At 36.4% G+C, this 18,970-nt stretch overlaps 1 protein-coding gene across 1 annotated transcript in view; it reads left to right on the plus strand.

Annotated features, from left to right (window-relative positions):
• Adam23 (ADAM metallopeptidase domain 23) overlaps positions 1-18,970 on the plus strand; it is a 165,580-nt gene that overhangs the window by 141,880 nt on the left and 4,730 nt on the right. Inside the window, exons 24-26 of the mRNA XM_010616208.3 lie at positions 797-965; positions 3,786-3,897; positions 16,419-16,509. Coding sequence (XP_010614510.1) covers positions 797-965; positions 3,786-3,897; positions 16,419-16,509 — 372 coding nt within the window. The remainder of the gene's footprint in view (positions 1-796; positions 966-3,785; positions 3,898-16,418; positions 16,510-18,970) is intronic.

The raw sequence follows: 18,970 nt of genomic DNA on the forward strand, positions 1-18,970 counted from the left end.
TTTCATCTTATGTGAGCAAATGTAAGATTTGGAATTATGTAAAATTAATTTTAATAAATTTATTGGATTTCAAATTGGATAATGTTATCTTAGACAAATGATTGCTGTTTTCCTCTCTTTTTAAGACTTTGCAGGATGAGCAGGGTTGGAGATACTAAGATCATTCTTGGATTAAAATTATAATCTTCAAAGTTACTTTGATGCACACAGCTTTCTTTGTATGTGTACATTTTCACTTATCTTTAATAGCCTAGTTAAGTTGTATTGTTATTTTCTAAACTAGCATGTCTGTAAAATATTCAGCAAGATATTGTTAGTAATTATAGCATTGATTATGATTCAAATTCAAGTTGCTCCTTTGAAATTTTAGGAATATCAATAGAGAAGAACTAGTTTGTTTATTTTTTCATTTATGAATAATCAAATCCTCTGAAGTAAAACTAACAATTTTCAAAATATTTTCATTTGCTGTTTTTGCTCAAAATCTGCTTTTTTCTGCGATGCCACATCTGGAAGCTTTGGAGAGCTAATGGCAAATGTGCTGCTTCTGTCTTATACGAATGCCTCTCCCTTAGTCTTAATGTTGGGCATTGGACAACAAGGGAAGGGTTAGAACATGTGTGTAGATGACAGTTTTTCTTGATTAAGAAAAAGGAAGAGGAGAGTGGAAAGATGCTAGGAGAAACCTCTGTCCACTCATAGGCTTTTCAGTTTCTTGAACAGCAAGCTTACTCATGCTGATGTTGTATTTACAATTACAGTACTAATGGTCGTGTGGATATCTTTCTCCTTTCAGTGGTGCTCACGTAGTTTTAGATGATGATACAGATGTGGGTTATGTAGAAGATGGCACGCCATGTGGCCCGTCCATGATGTGTTTAGATCGAAAGTGCCTACAGATTCAAGCCCTAAATATGAGCAGCTGTCCACTTGATTCCAAGGGTAAAGTCTGTTCAGGCCATGGGGTAAGTAAGCACCAGTCTCGGCTCAAACTCGTCCCTGCCTGTCATCCTGAGAGTTCACAGTAATTACACTTTAGCTGTTTTACTATAGTAACTATGGCCAGTACCTATGCACTGATTGTGATTGTTTTCGTAGTAACTTTATTTGCTAAGAATAAACTATGTGTTAACTTTTTGTTTCTCATATCACTGGCTCTTTGTATTCTTCACATTTTCCAGATATAACTTAACATCTATAGTAGTAGGATTATACAGAAAAACAGAATCAGTAGATCTGTCTATCTGTCTATCTATCTGTCTATCTATCTATCTATAAAAGGAATACATTATAAGAAATTGGCCTACAGGATTATGAAGGTTAAGAAGACCTACAATTAGCTGTCTATAAAATGGAGAGCCAAACCAGGCATGTACTCCTGGAAGGTAAGGCAGCAGGATTATAAATTCAAGTTCATCTGGGCAATTTAGCAAGATTCTATCTCAAAGTAAAAAATAAGAGGGCTGGAAATGTAGCTTAGTGGTAGAATGTTTGCCAAATGCGTGCAAGGGCCTGGGTTTCATCTCTAACACTGCACATTAGAAAAAATGGAGAGCCAGGTGAGCCAGTCTAAAATTCAGTCTAAATCTAAAGGCATGAGAATCAGCAGGGTCAGTGGTGTGAATCCCATTCCTAGGACTGGAGAACATGAAAAGAGATGTTCCAGCTCAAGCAGTGAAGTGGGGAAAAAGGGGGATAAATCTCCCTTCCTCCTCCTTTTTGCTCTATTCAGGTTCTCAGTGGGTTGGGCAGCACCCACCCATATTGAGAAGAGCATCTACCTAATGGAGTCCACTGATTCAAATGCCATTTTATCTGGAACCAGGCTTACAGATGACAAGACACGTCCAGAAGCAATGTTTAATGGGGCATTCCATGGCGAAGCCAAGTTGTCACATGAAAGTAATCATCAAAACATTTAAAAGGTGGAATAAAATTGATATGCTCCCTAAAGGAACTGTAGACCTCATATGGCTGTCTGCATAGCCCAAAGCAAACTGTCTCAGTAAGACTGGTTCAGTTACTGAGTGTGCACATACTGAGTATCTATGTGAGTGAGATCACACTAGTCTAGAACATGTTGATATTCACATATTTACAGTTATGCTTGGACTCGTCAGCCAAAGAGAAAATGCTGTCTCTATTCACATCTGCATGCATCTTTAATTCTGTGAACAAAATGTTTGAGCAAGTTTTGCTTGCTGGAAAAGGTAAGCATTATATCAAAAAACAAGTTTTAATAGTTATTTAATAGATGGAAAAAGTGCAAACAAAGCTTTTGTAAATAAGGAGGGAACAGGGATTGGAAGGAGGGGAGGGAAAGGGGAAAGAAGAAGAATCAAGATATATCATGTACAGGTACAAATTCCATATGGTGAATGTTATTAATATGTATCCAAAATGTACTAATAAAAAATTTTAAGAGCCATGGATTTAGCTCAGTGGTGCTGCCACCTACCTCTCAAGATCAGGGACCCAAGTTTGATCCCCAGTACCAAAATAAATAAATAAACAAACAAATAAATAAAATTAATTTTAAAAATGAAAAAAAATAAATTTGAGTTATTTCAAAATTTATACAGGCATCAGAAATGGAAAAAAGAGAGATATTAACAATACTGAGAGGAAGATATAAAGAGACACCTTGGAATGAAGGGAAAAGCAGTCTGACATAGATAAACAGGCAGTTGGAGTAGAAGGTAGAAAGACCCAAGAAGTGTAGCTGCAGTGCCGATCTAGAGTTTAGGGTTTGGTTGAAGCAAAGGCTCACAGCCAGATAGTACAGTATTGTGACTTAAGAGCATGGGTTTGGGGCTAGACAGAATCGTAGGTTCTTGCTAGGGCCGTGGCTTTGTATAAACCACTTCCCCTTGCTTAGTACTCAGCATGCTGGGGTGCAGACTAAGTAAAATGCTCTATGTAAAGTACTTAGCATAGGTACTTGGCACAGATTAAATGTTCAGTAATTGCTGATGTCAAGTCACCAGACAGGCTTTTCAGGAATTTCAATTATTGCTCTAAAAACAGAACTTATTGTATAAAAAGACCCTTCTTTCCTACTAGCCCTCTGCCACTTTTTATCTTGCTTTAAAAAGATCAGAATCAGCTCTATTAATGGTAATCATGGTATTAAAACATTTCGTATTCAACTTCTAAATTTGATAATCATCTCTGATACCTGTCTCTGAAAGTATTTCACAGGGAAATAAGGGCTTAAACACTCTTCTCTTCAACTTGCAAATGGTTAGTTATTTTATCTAAATTACAAGTTCATTCAGGCTTGCTATGTGGTCCCCAAAGAGAGAAGCCAAAGATCACTTTGAGGTCTTCAGCCTGGCTGACTGAGGCAGGACTCCTTATTTGGCAGGGAAAGTGCCACCAAATGAGCTCGAGGTTGTGCAATGAGCTGGCGATTTATGGTTCTAGGCCTTTTATTGCTGGCAGTCGCTTGACATTGTATGCGTGATTTTACATATGTTCCCAGAAACAACTACTTCTAAACCAATACTTTGTGACATTTGTGTACATGAACAATACTACATGCATAACACAAATTTAAAAAATTTCATCTTAACTTTTTTCTATAATTAGTGGAAAAAAGATTCAGTGTTTGATCTGAGTATCATTAACCCCTTCCTTGTCTACGGCTGAAAACTTGGAAACTTAGAGAAAGTTCCAGATAATTTGCAACCTTCCCTCCCTCCCCCACGTGTCATTTACATTGATCACTGCAGTTCCGCACAGCACAGTGGAGGTGCTCAAACTCTGCTCTTCTTTCTTCTCAGGTGTGTAGTAACGAAGCCACCTGCATCTGTGACTTCACGTGGGCAGGGACAGATTGCAGCATCCGGGATCCAGTTAGGAATCTTCACCCACCCAAGGACGAAGGACCTAAGGGTTTGTGTGATTTCAGTTTCAACCCATTGTGTACTGCACCCAGGCACACTAGATTGGAAAGGAGGCACATAGAATATCTGTTTTGCCATTAAAATGTATAATTCTTCTTATTGCAAAAGTAAGGATTCTATGGCTGTCATGTTTTTAAAAATGTGTTTGAATTACCTCTTATTCTAGAACTGAGATTAAGAAGTAAAAACATACAGATAGCCTTTAATCCAGTTTCCTTTCTCTCCTTTAAATGTCTTCATTTTCCCTTTATCACAAATGCTAATGATTATGTACTTTTTCTAAGCTGTATATTAGTTTCCTAGTAGATAGTCTTTTCATTCGTCAACATTTTTTGTCCCTCCAGGGGGAGTTGTAGCTCCTCCATGCTCCTTAGAGAAAGGACTAGTTCTTGAGAAAACATCAACAATCCATATCTTTGTTTTAATCATTAAGAGGAGAGAAATTAGAATTGTAGAGTTAGAAGTCTCAATGGCTACCTTGTACTGCCCTCTGATTATGTGACTGAGGATGCTCAGGCTCTGAGATCAGGTGATATACTATATGTTACCCAGGAAACCAGAGGTCACACTGGGATCAGGACCCACGAGCCTGATCTTAGACTCATGCACTCTTCGTTATGTCCAGGAATAGGCTTCCCACAGCATCTATAGCACTCTACCTGAGAAACCAAGGATTACAAGAACCAAAATTTTTTCTTTGTGTGGTACTGGGGATTGAACCCTGGGCCTTCACACTGAGCTGTATCCCCAGCCCCCTTTCATTATACTTTTTGAGAGAAGGTCTTGCTATGTCACTAGGCTGGGCTAAAAACTTGTGATTTTCCTGCTTCGGCATCCTAGAGTCTTGGAGTTACAGGTATGTGCCAGCATGCCCAGCTAGAATCAGTTTTTGAAATACAGTGATGACATTGTACATCAGCTTCCCTTTCATGATACTGCTCTCAGTAGTTTCTAAATAACTGCCATGCTTTCCTCCTTCAGGTAGAAAAGCACACGTAGAAAAAGTATCATGTTGATCAGCCTTATTTTGAGTAAAAGCTCATTTAAATAAACTCTGCACTTGAGTGTAATCTGTATGGGAAAATATGACCCCATAAGCAGAGATAGCTTGGTAGCTGCAGTACCTGGAGAGATTTGAGCTGGTTTGGATGCAAGTGAATTGTTCCATAACAGTAGGTATGACAAAACACATTTCTTGAATTTGCTTAATATATCCAGGATATTAAAATTCTGTGTAAGAATCATTATCATTATCATAGCTTCACAGTCTATTTCTGCTCTTTTTTATTTCTGAAAGTGAACCCATTCCATCTTACATTTAGTCTTTTGTTGCTTTAAAGCTAGAACAAAACATTCTTGGATCCACCTTGAGAAGTTAGATTTGGAGACTTAGGCTCTGATAAGAGAAGCAGCAGTTTATTCTCTCCATAGCATGTCTGTGATTTAAAAGCAGCAGCAGCAGCAATAACAGCAACAACAGATCTAGATGCAGGTCCCTCTGGTGATGTATAAAGATGTCAGTGCAGGGCCAGGGATTTGGCTCAGTGGTTCCGCCACCTGCCTCACAAGTGCCCGTTCTGAGTTCGATCCCTCGTAACACCCCCTCCTAAAAAAAGGTGCCAGCGCAGATCTGCACTTCCTTTGCTCTTTTTTAGATACAGGAGAGGATATTAATTGCCTAGGTCTGTCTGTTCCCCCCTCCCTTCACCCACCTGTCCCAAGAAAAGTTAACTTTGAGGACATAAAGCAAACACTGTGTGTTAGAGGAGAGGGTGCTCAGAGCTGCCTTTTGAGCTGTTTTCTTCTATTTAATATGGTAGCATTCTAAACTGTCTTTAAGAAAACTTTTTATGATTATTCAAGCGCACATATTTGTTGTAGAAAAGTTTCTGTAATAAAAAACTTAAGGAAAGTACATATTCATTATAGAAAATGTAGAAAAGATTTAACAAACAATAATGATCACCCTTAATTCCATAACTCATAGGTAATGAATATAGGCATGCTGATGTATTTCTTTTCTGTTGAAAGTTTTTTTAATTCTAAGTAGACAGTGAATCATATAGTAAAAGCTTCCATTGGTATCAATATTGCTAAAATTTTTCTGAATTTTTAATAATATTGACTAAATTGAAAAGAAGTCATTAAGATAGAAGTGAAGATTGGATATTTTTGTAAGTCATTAGATTTCCCAAAAAACCAAGCAATTTTAATATAACTAAACAATAGTTTCATCAGCAATGATTATATCTTTTCATCCCTGTAGAAAAATCTATTAATATACTAGTGAAATGGGAAAGAACAGAAGTCAAACATTTAAAACTTTATTATAAATTTTAGGATTTTATTTTTAATATTCTGGTGAACAGAAGATCCAAAGAGAATGCACTTTGCTTTTATCTTTCTCCATTTATTGACTGTTTAGATCTAATTTCAAAGAGAGTGCATCTTTGGCACATAGTGGACTATCAGTAAACATTTCATTACTTCATTTTGAGAATATGTAAAAGAAATGAAGTGCTGCATATTCATACTGATTTGAAGTTTATTCATACCTGTTGCTGTGCTGACTTCAGGTAATAAGCTTACAATATTGTTGAGGTCAGTATGGTTCTGACTGTAGATTCTGCAGTGTTTGAGCTCCCAAGTTTTTCTACATAACTGCACACTGTATCTTGTTTCTCAATATCTAATTGGTTTGGCGGGCCTTACTTTATTCAGCACATTATCTGGGCCCTCTCTGGTGCTTGCCACTCGTCAGAACTGGCTAGTCATATCCACAGACAGACATACTCTGTACGGATGCAGTGAGAGGGTATTAAAAATACTTACTCTAATTTAATGTACTTTCTTGATATGCAGAAGAGCTGAAGAAACAATGAAAATATTCCTTCCTTTAAACAACAGAATCATGAATCTTGGCATTCAGTTGCACAGAACTGTAGCCTTTTGGCTCAAGATCACATCAGCAAAAATGTGAAATCTGTGACTTCCTTTCTATTGGATTATTACATTATGATTGGGGGATGTCTGAAATGGTTATTTCTTTCTTTTTAATTATAAGTTCCTGAAAGAATAAGCAATTCCATTTCTCTAACTGGGTAGAGACTCAGAATATCCATGTAGTCATTGCCACTGTAGTCATTGCACTTGCTAAGGTTGTTCATGGTGGACCCACCTGGGATATCACTCCAGCTTCTCAAACAAGAATCAGCAGAAGACAGGAAATAGGATCTTGAAGCACAAACACCATAAATAAAGATTTTCTTTCTTTTTTTTTTGTGGTGCTGGGAATTGAACTCAGGGCCTACCATCTTGCCAGGCAAGTGCTCTGAGCAACCCCACCAGGCTCCTGAGTAAGGGTTTTCAAAAAGACTTTCTATTACATATTACTTCCTTCATTTTTCTACATTGTCATTTATTGCATAGATTAAATTTCTTTTGTCCCTCTTTTCTCAACTTGTTTCCACTAAAATCACTGAAATAAATTATTGTCTGTAAGGTAGAATGCATTTAAACTCTGCTTAAAAGAATTTCCACTTGCTCTAAGGAGAGTGTCCTTAATTTTTGATAATTTATAGACATCTTTGCACAGTGATTATAGTGGAATACAGTGGAATGTATCTCATTTGAATTTATCATGGCATCTTCATATGAGGGAAGAAAGGAACTGGATCACATGAAATGTTTTCAGATATATGTATAATACCTAGGAAGCCTGGGCCAGGCCCTTCAATCAAGACCATAGTCATCAAATCATAGATAAAGAGGTCCCTCTAGGCAGTTTAGTACAGCCCTATCGTTTTATAAGTTAGAAAACTAACTCAATTATCAGGCTTGGCAGCTAATTGGTGATAAAGACAAAAATAAAATTTAATCACCTGAGCTTGAGCCCTACACTTTTTATTTTGGTATTCCATATTACCTCATTGAAAGCTGAATTAAGCTATTCTGCTAGTTCTTTGGGTACAGTGATAAGTAGGAAGGGTGAAACCAGGCAATGATTAAGCTTATTAACTGGTCAATTATTCATAATTGAAGGTTAATATGGAATTAAATAATTATTACAATTTAGGATTTTGAAAATAATATTTTCTACATTTTAATAATTATTCAAGTATTTAGTGTTTACCTTTTGCATCTGTCCTTTTGATGACTTTCTTTGTGAGTGTACAAATCTTTGATTTTATAATTCACATTATTAGATATGAGGTATTATTATTATTATATGTGATTGTCTGTGTATAATTATTTGTTACCTAGCCATTTTTCTTGTTAATCATGGTCTCATCAATAACTTTAGAAATTGCCAAGTTTTAAAATGTTTTAGTTACTATGAGTTTGAGAAAAACTCTTTATTTTCATTGAAAACATAAATAAAAATAACATTCTTTTTTTGTGAATATACTGGTGTATGCTAGGCAAGTGCTCTAACACTGAGCTCTACCACCAGCCCTTGACATAATATTCTTAATGAAGTAGTTTATTGTATATCCATTCAGACATTTGTCCCAGTATATCAAAAAAGGACTTGATTTTTTAATTTCATGGAAAGCAGTAAGGAGATCAAAGATATGTCTAATGTATTGAAATTTGGAGCAAGATAAAATATCTGATTGTGATGCCAGTATTGCACTAAGAAGTATAATAAGTTTATTTAGTATTATTTTTCATCCTAAGGTTTAGTAAAATTACAAATCCTTGCAGAAAGAATATTGGTTTATTATGACCATTGATGGCTTTTGTTGCTTCTTGCCTATGAAAGATAAAGGGACACAGAATTTTAGCCACTTTTGGCCATTAAAATCACATGAATGAAATGGTGCACCATCTTGTTTCATAAACTCAAAGAAAACAGCCACTCAGTTTCAAAGGAACTCAATTTCTAACTGTCTGAATCATGACTTCTCTATGGAGGAATTCTATATATAAAATACAGAATCTTAGATAAGAGAAAATTTACAGCCAGGTATGGTGGCGCACTCGGGAGGCTGAAGCAGAAGGATCACTATGAGTTCAAGACCAGCCTGGGCTACATAGTGAGTTCCAGGTCAGTCTCAACTACATAGTGAGACCCTGTCTCAAAAAACCAAAAAAGAAAATTTACAGTTTATATTTTACTATTACAGGCTGATCAAAAATTCCACTTTCTAGGGGAGCAGGGACCAAGGGTAAAAATTATAAACCCATAACTGAAATAAACACAAAAACACTGCTAGGTAATTTTCAGGGTCCACAAGGCACATTATAATAAAAGGTGATTGTGTCAAAACACAAAGTTAAACTTCTAATATGAAGATTGTGTTGTTATCTGGAAGCATTAAGAACTCTATCTTCAGGCTTGGTAGGATGAGAAGAAAAATAAGGTACATCATCATGAGCTCAAATTAATACCTGGAGGCAAAAAAAAGCCAGTTACTAATGAATAAATGAGTAAGTGAATGAATGAAAAACTATAATTGCAGAATAACTACATATTGAAGTGACAGGTCCAAGAAATTTTTTTTTCAGTGACATGATAAATTGCTTGTAGCTATGAAAAGCAGCTACAACCTCCATTCTCCAGTATGTCTGCTCTAAAAATCTGCCCACCCAGAGACCACTCAATTAAATCAGTCAAATTAAACACATGTTTAGCCAGCACTTAAAGAGATAACTGTTCAATATCATAACAAAGAATCTGAGGGAGCTTTACATGGTTTTCAATGTAGCAGAACTAAAAGTAGCAAGAGGTAGGGAAAGCAGAAGGATAGAGTGCATTTTTTAAAAAGCTATTTTTCAGCTTCCTTTTATCTTGCTTGGTTAGGAGTACTTATCAGATAAGACTTTGAAAGTAATTATTCTTTCTCAGTGCAGATTACAGGTTATATCTGTTTAAGTATCTAGATAAATTTCTCATTCCCTGACTGAAAGTCTTAACACTTGCAGGGTGGGCTGCCTAATTGTCTTGTTCACGAAGTGAGAAATTATACCATTGAACATACAAAAACCTTTAAAAAGTATTTTTCATCTTTCATAGTTATAATTTTTAAAGATTAACAGACGTCCATTTAGCATCCCATTTTATGTTTTTTACTATAATTTATCAGATATAGCTTACATAAAAATTGAAGAGTTAATAGGACTTTCATCTGCTTCTGCTCTGAGGCTAATGCATATGACTTCAGCTAAAGAAGTTGTAATATAGGGCTGGGGATTTAGCTCAGTGGCACAGGCCTGCCTCGCAAGTTTAAGGTCTTGAGTTCAGTCCCCAGTACCAGAAAGAAAACGTTGTAAAATAATGTACATTAGTTAACTTAGTATTCTGAAATCAGTGAATTTTAAGGTCTTAAATAATGAAACTTTTATTTGGAGTACCTTTCCATCCCTGTGTTTGCCTTCATAATTTGAAAATCTGAACTGTAGTTTGGATTGTTTTGAATTATAATGTATTGCCATGTTTGGAAAAAATTACCCCTCCCTATATGTTGGTCTTTTTCCTTTTCCCCTCAGTAAGTTCAATAGACTTGTTTTGTTTTTTGTTGTGTCTGCTATCTTTTGTTTTGATTTTAGGGCAACTCAAATTGTGCCTCGTTTATAATACTAGCCTCTCATTCATATTATTTTTCTTTGATAAAATGCAGTTATTGTGCAGTTGCTCAACAGGGTCAGAGACCCAAGTCCTCTCTTGTCTTTAGGGAGAAGATCTGCTAAGAAGGTTGTTAAGGGCTGGATGTATGTCTCTATAATTGGGCACTTGCCTTGCATGCTCAAGGGCCTGGGTTCAGTCCCCAGTACTGCAGGAAAAAAAGTCAATGAGTCCAATACAAAGCTGTATTGTAAAAAACTGTAACTTTGAGTTTCTGTTCTGGTTCTTTGCTTTGTTTCACTGATTCATAGCACAGGATTTGTGTGGAGCTAATCTGTTTTCATTAATGAGGTGAATGAAGGCAGTACTATTGATTTGTGTAGGAGATAAGTGACTATACATCAACACATCTGTGCAGTCACACACACAGCCCTATATAATCTGCCTTCTTCCTTTAAAACCAAACTCCATGTCACCAGTGTAAAGAAAACGTCGAAGACTGCTACTCATTCATGGCCTCTTTTCTGACACAAAAGTAATGCAGCAGTAAACTACTTGTTGGTTTCCTCATCTGGTGGAGTTTTCCAGAGACCCAAAATTCTCTGCAAGCATGGCTATAGCAAAGAACTAAGTATACACATTCTATGACAGAAATCTAAAACTTGGCGTAGTAGTTGAAATGAACTTTTGAATAACATCACAGATAAGATGCACTTAATTTTAAAGCTACTCTCTTAAATTTCTAAGGATTTTCACAAAACAGATATTCTGAATATTGAAAAGATTTTTAGGTAAATTATGTACTTTTAGGACTTTATGAAAAATATGTCAATGGTTCATCATTTTTTGTCATTAAAGTAGATTTGCTATTATGCAATTTAAATTTCATTTTACTTTGATCGCATACCTGGTAGGAACTATGTCTCAATTGGATCATTTTTGGTGTTGAAAGTATTTGTACGATTTTATGTTTTAGGCTGTGTGGAGTTTGAAGGTAAATTCAAATTTATCCTCAAATATCTTTAAAGTATCTGTCAGTCTTAACTTCAAATCTTGGAAAACAGATTTCCATATTTAACTTACTTTCAAAGCGTTTCCTACAGAGAGTATTTTGTATGTCAGTGAAATCAGTGTGTTGTTTTACTCTGTTAAAAAAAAAATCTTCATTTTCCCTCCACACAGTGAACATGGCCACAAGCAGGCTCATAGGGGCGGTGGCCGGCACCATTCTGGCCCTGGGGGTGATTTTTGGAGGCACAGGGTGGGGAATAGAGTAAGCATCCTTCTGAGTTTCAGAGTGTTTTTGTTTGGTGCCTGGTGTGCGAGGCGATGCTTGGTACCCAGCCCTTCCATGGTTTGTCACGTTGACTGTGTTTCCTGTGCTGGTACAATTTGTGGTGTGGTTTGGATGTGTTTGTGTCCTGTGTTTTTCTTGTGCAATGTAGAACCTTCTCCTGTCTGGAACAATGTGGGGCATAAAACAACACTGGGGTGCTTCTGTTCTAGTCTCAAGGCAATAGTCCAAAACTTCCATTGCTTCTCCACTTGTAAAAGTGATATTAAAATTATAGACCGTTAAAAAATTTTAACCTATTTTTTGGCAAATGTGCTTTATATGAATGTGTTCCTTGGATTATTATAGTGAATTTATTCTTCACCGGTCAAATAAAGCCATGTATACAATTAGGAGTTATCAACAGCTATAACACTTTTAAAAGATAACAAGAATGACAGCCATTTAATTTTTTCTCCATTTATTTAGAATGATACAGGAGTCTTCAGCTCAGTTTTCTAAAAGAAGGTATTTAGGATATTGCCTATGTTTTTTCTTGTAAATTGGATTACTGTTTCAGATTGAAGTTTAAATAAATATTTTGGAGCAAGGAGCATTAAGAGTCAAAACATTTCTTTTGGACCTGCACCACAAGTGAATAGCTACAGTTCATCTAGCGGTTTGTGTTAAAAACATTCAGTGTACAAATAAGGGTACTGAATGCCATTTGCCCATTAAGTCTGCTGCCTTTATTCAGGTGACTCTTGAACTCGATCCATATCCTCAGAGTAGCTGTCCATTCTCTGGGATACTACTTAACACGTAGTATTAACTGTAGTCTAAAAGATTATCAGGATTTCTTCCGGTCTAATTATAGAGAGAGCATTTACAAGGGCAGAAGTAGCCCTTCACACACTCTTCTTCTCTATCTATTCTGCTAGTGATGTGGTAAAATTCACAGTAGACCAGAAATGAAGTACTGGTGTCTTAAGGATCATCAGATACCCTTTCCTGGGACATGGTCCTGCTTGTTGTCACTGATTACAACACGCGGATGCTCTTCTTACATTCTTGGAGTTGGGAGATCCAGGCACCAAGCTAGCCTTATGAAAGGAGCAGGTGACAGGTCACACTTTGTGCTGAAAATGGCATGATTCTTTCCTCCTGTAGATGGGAAGACTTTAATCAGCCTTGGATCTTTTAGCTCTTGTCCATTAGAATGGACTGTAAACCTAGTAGCCCAGAAGAAATACTGGAAAAGAGATTTTGATTCTTTTTATTGCTTAGGAATAAAGTATGTGATAGAGATAAATTATTTGGAAATAACAAGAACTTTGTTCTATAAAATTTCACCTTAAGGCTCTTGGCTAGATTATTTAAAACAGCAACTTTTCTTCCCATGGGACAATTCTACCCATACATTTATATGAAATTCCTCAGAAAAAGAAAGGCAGTTTTCTGAAAACCACCCCAATGTGCTTATATATTGCTTGTTGGTCATAATTTTTGTGTCCCACAATATGCTAATTGAAGGGATGAATTTTAAAAGTCCTCCCTTTAAGCCTTAGAGATGAACAAAATGAAAAATGTTGTATAACATAGTCCTTGTTGCTAGTATTCATTTCCATCCATCCTCTTTTGCTGTTGTTGGTTTGTTGCTATTTCTGGTTGTCTCAGGTAAGTTTGTATAAGTGTATAAATATTTTTTCTAAGAAAGATTTATTATTTTCATTCTTGTTTTATAGACTCCTTTTAACCTACTAGTTTACTTATTTTTCATTCAAATTCCACATTTTCATAATTGCTAATATAGTTTTTAAAAAATAAAATTCAAATACTACACTGTTGATTGTCTTAACACTTCTGCTTTAATGGATAGTGTCAGATTCCATGGACAGATTTAATTTTTTTATATCTGTTTTTCAGTTTATAATTATAGATCAGGAATTATTTCTCATGGATTATGTAGTGAGTCTAGTCCCAATCCATCTTTTCTGAGCTACAAAAAAATAGTTGTCCAAAGTATATATACATAGTAATATAATTTTTTTTAATTCAAAAATTGATCCCCTGTTGAAATGTGGGAAGGAAATACATGTAAATGGCATAAAGTTTCATCAGAGCAAGGATTAGCAAAGCTTTTATAAGGGCTAGATGGTAAATAGTTTTGGCTTTCAGACTATGGGGTGTCTGCTCTAACTTTCCAACATTGCTGTTATAGAAAAACAGCAGCCATAAGCAATATGTAAATGAATAAGAATGGCTGTGTTCCAAATAGATGCCTTAAGAACAAGTGGTTAGTGCAGATCTGGCTAGCTGTAGTTTGCTGAGCCTTGCTTTGTAGAATTAAGTTTTAGAATCAGACAGGTCCTTGTTCAGATCTTGTCTCTATCACTTATTAACTTCTAGTAGTCTCTGTTCCTTCATCTGTTGGATGGGTTTACTCATAATTCCTACCTCATATGTTTTTGTGGTAATCAAGTGCTATAAAATATGGCACATGCTCAGAACTGCACTGGTACATAGTAAACATTCGATGTACAATAGTTTTAATTGTATAATAGCTTTCATTGCTCTGATTATAATTATTTGCTATTATTGCTTGATCACCAAAGGCCACTGAGACTCATGTTCTGTAGAACCTCTGTTTTAAAACCATGTCAGAGCCCAGGAACTGGAAGAGAGCCACCATTGCAGCTGTCCTCCACCTGCCCACTCACATCGAGTGTCTGGTTATAAACATCATGCACACAGTTTTAGTGCAGCTGAAAGTGGCATCCATTTATGTAGACAGTTGAGGGCACTGATATGAGCAGAAAAGAGAACTTTTTACACAGAAAGGGAAGTATATATGAACTTGAAGATTTTAGAAAAATTAGCATAATTGGCTTTGTGACTTCTGGAACAGGGATACAAGGTCTGATCCAAATGTACAATGAATATATAAATTTAAAAATTTATTACAAGGGACAGGGATTTATCTCAGTGGTTCCACCACCTGCTTCACAAGCGCAAGGTCCTGAGTTCCATCCCTGGTACAAAAACAAACAAAAAAGTTTATTACAAGAAAAGACACAGTGCCATCAGTGCCCCTCAAAATACTCCCCCTTGGTTTGAACACACTTATCCCACCATTCTTGCTACTTTCTGAAGCATGTCAGGAAGTCCTCTTTCATGAGTGTGTTTGTAAGGTGTGCCAGCACCTGCCTTGCAAGCACAAGGTCCTGATTTCAATCCCTGGTACCTAAATAAATACATAAATAAATAAAATACATGGTGAATTCTGTAACTGAGTGCCATTCAGCAGAAAAGCAGGCTCATAAAAACATTACACTGTCTCCATCCACTTTGTTCACCAGATCTGACACCATGTGAACTCTGGCTTTTCCCCACAGTCAAAATGACCATAACAGGTAACATTTTGAATTGATTCAAGACATCGAAGCAGCTATAACAGTGCAATAAAAGCTCTCACAGACAAAAAAGACTTCCATAACTGCCTCAGAAAATGGCAAAAATGATGGGATAAGTGTGCAAGCTAGAGAGAATATTTTGAGGAGGATTTATGGCAATGAATCTTTTTACTGTAAACACTGTCTTTGGGGTCACAACTTATATATATATATGTATATATATATATATATATATATATACACACACACACACACACACACACACACACACACACACACACACACTATATATATGTATATAGTTAGGACTGAAAGTATTTTGTGGTGAGGCGGCATTGTACCCATGTATTAATGTCCTAGAGGATGTAAGATTTAATATAAGTCTTGTAATACATTTAACAGCCCTTAGATTTTAAAATGCTGAGTGGGGGAGAGAAGTAGAGTTCCTGAAATTTATTAATTCTTATTTGGCAACTGACAGAAAATCTGTCTGTGTTTTCTTTCGTGCTGTCTTTCTAACGCCCCCCCTTTTGGTATCACCAAGCTTCATTTTTCTCTTAGTAGTAAATGAGAATTTAAAAGGTTTTTCTCATTGAATCTAAGGCATTCTTTTCCCCTCACAATTACCCAAGTTAATTGTATATTTCTTTTACACCTTGCCTTTGGAATTCCATTTTGGTGTTTAACACTAAGAACTGAGAAGTATTTGAAAGCAAAGGTCCAGTCAGGTCTTTATTGGTCCCCCTTTCTGAAGTTTAACTGTCCCCAAATGTAGAATAATAATACTAATAATAAGCATCCAGACAACTTTGTGTTGCTTGGAAGAGCACTTTAGAAGAATAATTTTCCCTCTTTTCATGTTCCATTTGTCAGTCAAATTGAGCGAATTCTAATGCAATTGTGTTCTTTATGTGCATTTGCTTGTTTGATTTATGATATTGGGGGAGGGGAAGGAAGAGACAAAAGGCACATAGGGAATGCCAGTGGGGCCTATTCGCTTCAAATTCTGCAAAAGATGCATTAAATGGAACTTGATTGTCAACGGTGCAGAAATTTCAGATTTAAAGGGATATAGATACAAGCAATCACTGACTGGCATCTGAAGTGTGATTAAGCTAAGTAAATAAAGGTGATTTAAATGTTTAGTGATCTTGTACAACAGGGTATTTACTTCCTGAAACTGCTTAACTGCCTTTGCCTGTGATATCCAAAGTGGTTGGCTCATATGACTTTCTTCCCATGGTCCTTTGTCACAGGTCCTAGTGCCACCAATCTCATAATAGGCTCCATCGCTGGTGCCATCCTGGTAGCAGCTATTGTCCTTGGGGGCACAGGCTGGGGATTTAAGTAAGCACTGCCGCATGTCTTCTCAGTGGTTCTGGCGCTTCTCTTTTCTGCTTACATAACCAAGTTTTGAGTTCCTGCTACAAGATTTTAACAGTAAAACTGCAAATAAACACTTTTACTCAGAGCTGGGTTAGAGAAGAAGAAACTGGGAGTCTGAAATGTCATCATCAGGCAAGTGGGAAAACATGAAAAATAGAAGAAATTCATAGGCAGCTATTTGAAAACAAAGCAGAAATTATTTAGCTCACAACTGGAGCTCGCCTTCTGAGAGCCTTTCATTTATACACAGACAAGGGAATATAGATTGGAAATAAAGTGTTTATATCTATATAAAACTAGTTTATATTCCATTGACATTTTCACAACTTCAGTAAACATGGTCATTATTTTTCACGTGTAATATATTATGCAACATTGTGATTTGAAAACTTCATTATTTATAAAAAATATTTTCATTAGTTCCCTAGCTGAGTTGGTTTAAAATTTGAATTTGAAACCGTTAGCTCTGTGACACTTAATATTTTATAATTAACTGCTAATGGTCACACAGCTGACAGGTATCATGTATTTTCATAGTGACCTTTTAGATTGGGTTGCACACTGATCATCTGAGATTGCTTCAATAGACTATGCTAAACAATCAAAATTTAAAATGTTTATCTAGTTTGGAGGTACCTCATTCATTGAATAATCACTTGTTTGAACCTTTTTTGAGTTGATTATGATGATTTATTAGTAAGCCCTTTTGTGCCAAATATTCCCTGTGATAAATTTTCAGCTACATCCATTGAAACAAGTGGAGAATAGGACCAGTAGCCACATTCAAAACCCGCTTTGCCTCCATCCAGTTACACAATTGAGGAAGCTTTTGTCCTAAAATAATGGAATAATTGTCCTAAATTAGGAACTTTATTTTATTTTATTTTGGAATCCTGAATTCAATATATTTAAACTAGATAAAAATGTATTTTAATACTACATGTAGAGTTATATATATAAAATAGATATTTGCAGTACATAATGATTACATTCATTGTGGGGAGTTGCACATATACATAACCCATCTTAATTCTTTTTTACCTCCTTCCCCCATCCCTCCATCAAAGTGATTATAAAAAAAGTCCCCCCAAAGTGCTTTAAGTAAATTCAACAATTTCTGCCAACTTGTTATAGTATTAAGATTTAATGAGTAAGCGTACTGTTTTTGAGTGGCTTCAACTTGGAAGGGTATTATCAAATGATACTTGTTTTTGTTTTTGTTTTTGAGACAGGGTCTCACTATGTAATTGAGACTGACCTGGAACTCACTGCGTGGCCTAGGCTGGTCTCGAACTCACAGCGATCCTTCTGCCTCAGCCTCCAGAGTGCTGGGATTACAGGCATGTGCCACCATGCCCGGTTTTCAAATGATACTTCTTTTCTGCAGACGTATTTATAAATTTGAATTTGTTTGGTGAAATAGTAGTTTTGGCATCAGTGTGTTTGTAAATGCACACACAATGGGCAAATGATGTTTGGATTTCTCATGACTTCAACAAGACGTCGCCCAGATAGTCACTTGTGTGGCATCTCATAGAAATTGTAGTTTTGTTCGGACAGGCCTTATTCCAGCAAAACCTTTTCTTAGTGTCCCATAACTAATGTCATTATCATTATAACATTCTCTGTGATTTTATAAAGCACGCTTGCCCTTTTTCTAAGTGTGTGTACCCAGGTGTGTTACTTCTTGACAGTAAGAAACTTCAGTCTTGGAATCTCGGAGAACCGTCCACTCTGCATCCTTGCCAGAAAGCCATGTGCAGGGCCAGATTGACGATTTTGGCATTTGGAGATAAAAGCACATGATTCTGTAGCAGGACCTCAAAACGGTGGCCTGGCCTAGCTCACAGCTTGAATTGCATGTTTCTTTGGGGACAAATGGAGAAGCCTTTATCACTGTGTATGTAAGTGGATTAGGCCCAGTACAGATGACTTCTACCCAAGATAGGAGTCTAATCACCAGAAGAGTAGGAGAAAAGGCAGGGGTCTGGCACTCAGTCATATCTCCAAGTGAGAGCCAGCCTGTGCTGCCTGCCTCTTGGGGATTGCTGTGTAGGTACAGATCTGGCTTAGTCAAGGTCCCTGTCCTCTGACTCTAATAATCACCTTAAGGGAAACTTTGTAAAAAGGCCTACAGAAATGTGAAATAAATATTTTCATGCCCCCTAGCAAAAAAAATGAAGACTAAGAATAATTCTCTACTTTAGAATTTGAATGTGGAGAAACCGCTGCACTTCATGCTGAGTATTAATTGCTACCTGATTTGCTTTAGACTTTAATGGTAGCTGTGTGGTTTGTAAGCCTTAAATAATTACTTTTACCTTGCAATAAGAGACTTTTGTTGCCGAATGATAGTGTTTAGGTTTGCCCACCTCTTGGGCAATTCTGGAGACTTTTAATCTACAGACAATTAGGAAGTACA

The sequence above is a fragment of the Fukomys damarensis genome, unplaced genomic scaffold (assembly GCF_012274545.1).
Source record: "Fukomys damarensis isolate Sample0158 unplaced genomic scaffold, DMR_v1.0_HiC HiC_scaffold_16, whole genome shotgun sequence".
Classification (NCBI taxonomy): Eukaryota; Metazoa; Chordata; class Mammalia; order Rodentia; family Bathyergidae; genus Fukomys; species Fukomys damarensis.